Source organism: Nanorana parkeri, unplaced genomic scaffold (assembly GCF_000935625.1).
Source record: "Nanorana parkeri isolate BGI_ZX_2015 unplaced genomic scaffold, ASM93562v1 scaffold3717, whole genome shotgun sequence".
NCBI lineage: Eukaryota > Metazoa > Chordata > Amphibia > Anura > Dicroglossidae > Nanorana > Nanorana parkeri.
Window position 1 is genome coordinate 11,707 of NW_017309985.1, and position 873 is coordinate 12,579.

General features: G+C 60.9%; 1 protein-coding gene across 1 annotated transcript in view; it reads right to left on the minus strand.

Moving 5' to 3' along the window:
• LOC108803428 (nitric oxide synthase, endothelial-like) overlaps positions 1-873 on the minus strand; it is a gene marked incomplete at its 5' end in the record, with an annotated part of 27,530 nt that overhangs the window by 7,488 nt on the left and 19,169 nt on the right. The window contains 4 exon segments of the mRNA XM_018575271.1: positions 41-128; positions 220-430; positions 726-870; positions 872-873. The exon segment at positions 872-873 is cut by the window's right edge and continues 196 nt beyond it. Of these exon segments, the coding sequence (XP_018430773.1) occupies positions 41-128; positions 220-430; positions 726-870; positions 872-873 (446 nt within the window).

Sequence of the window (873 nt, forward strand, 5' to 3'; positions counted from 1 at the left end):
GGGGGCATTTGGGGCATTAGTGAGGAGCTGCGATATCTACCCGCGGACAAAGCAGGGGACGGAGGAGGCGGGGCAGAGCTGGTCCAGCCACGTCGAGCTGACCCCGTAGTGCAGGGGGCCCTTGTTTTCTGTGGGACAAAATGGAGACAAAAGCAGATCAGTACATGTCACGCCCACACACAGACAACGTGATAATTGCGGCCCCCGGGGGCCCCTCACCCTGCGTGCGGTACGACACCACGGCCACGGTGAGGTGGATCTGTCCCGGGTGAGAGTCCATGGAGGAGCTGATGGAGTAATACCGCGGCTGGAGGAGGGGCAGCTGTGTCAGGAGAAGAGAACTCGGGACGGAGATGGACGGGAACTCCTCCAGAACCTCCACCAGATTGGGGCATCGGAACCACTTCCACTCCTCGTACTGCCGGGCGTCCTGCCGAGACAAGGGGGAGTCACCCGACACGGACCAGAACCACAGAGAGAAGAAATATCACCAATACCCCAAATCCCGGGTCAGTCACACCCCCGAAGACCAATCTGCTGGTAGAACCGGATCAGAACCCACCCCTGACCGCGCCAGACTGGTGGAAGGTTCAATCTGATTGGTGGGTTGGATCACCTGATACTACAGAAGGAAGAGCTGTCGCCCCCGGCAACAGATTCCAGAGCAGGTTGTTAGAGAAGGAATGCTGAATTCTGATTGGTCCAGCCCGGCCCAGCGCTCTCACCTGGCTCAGAGTCTCCAGCCGCTGCCGCTGGTCGGCGTCCTCGCACAGAACGCTCAGCAGCTGCAGGAACTGCGGGGTGGGCGGAGCCGTGATGTCCAGGTAACTGGTCAGCGCCTGACGCAGCGTGCACGCCGGGATCCGCGACTCC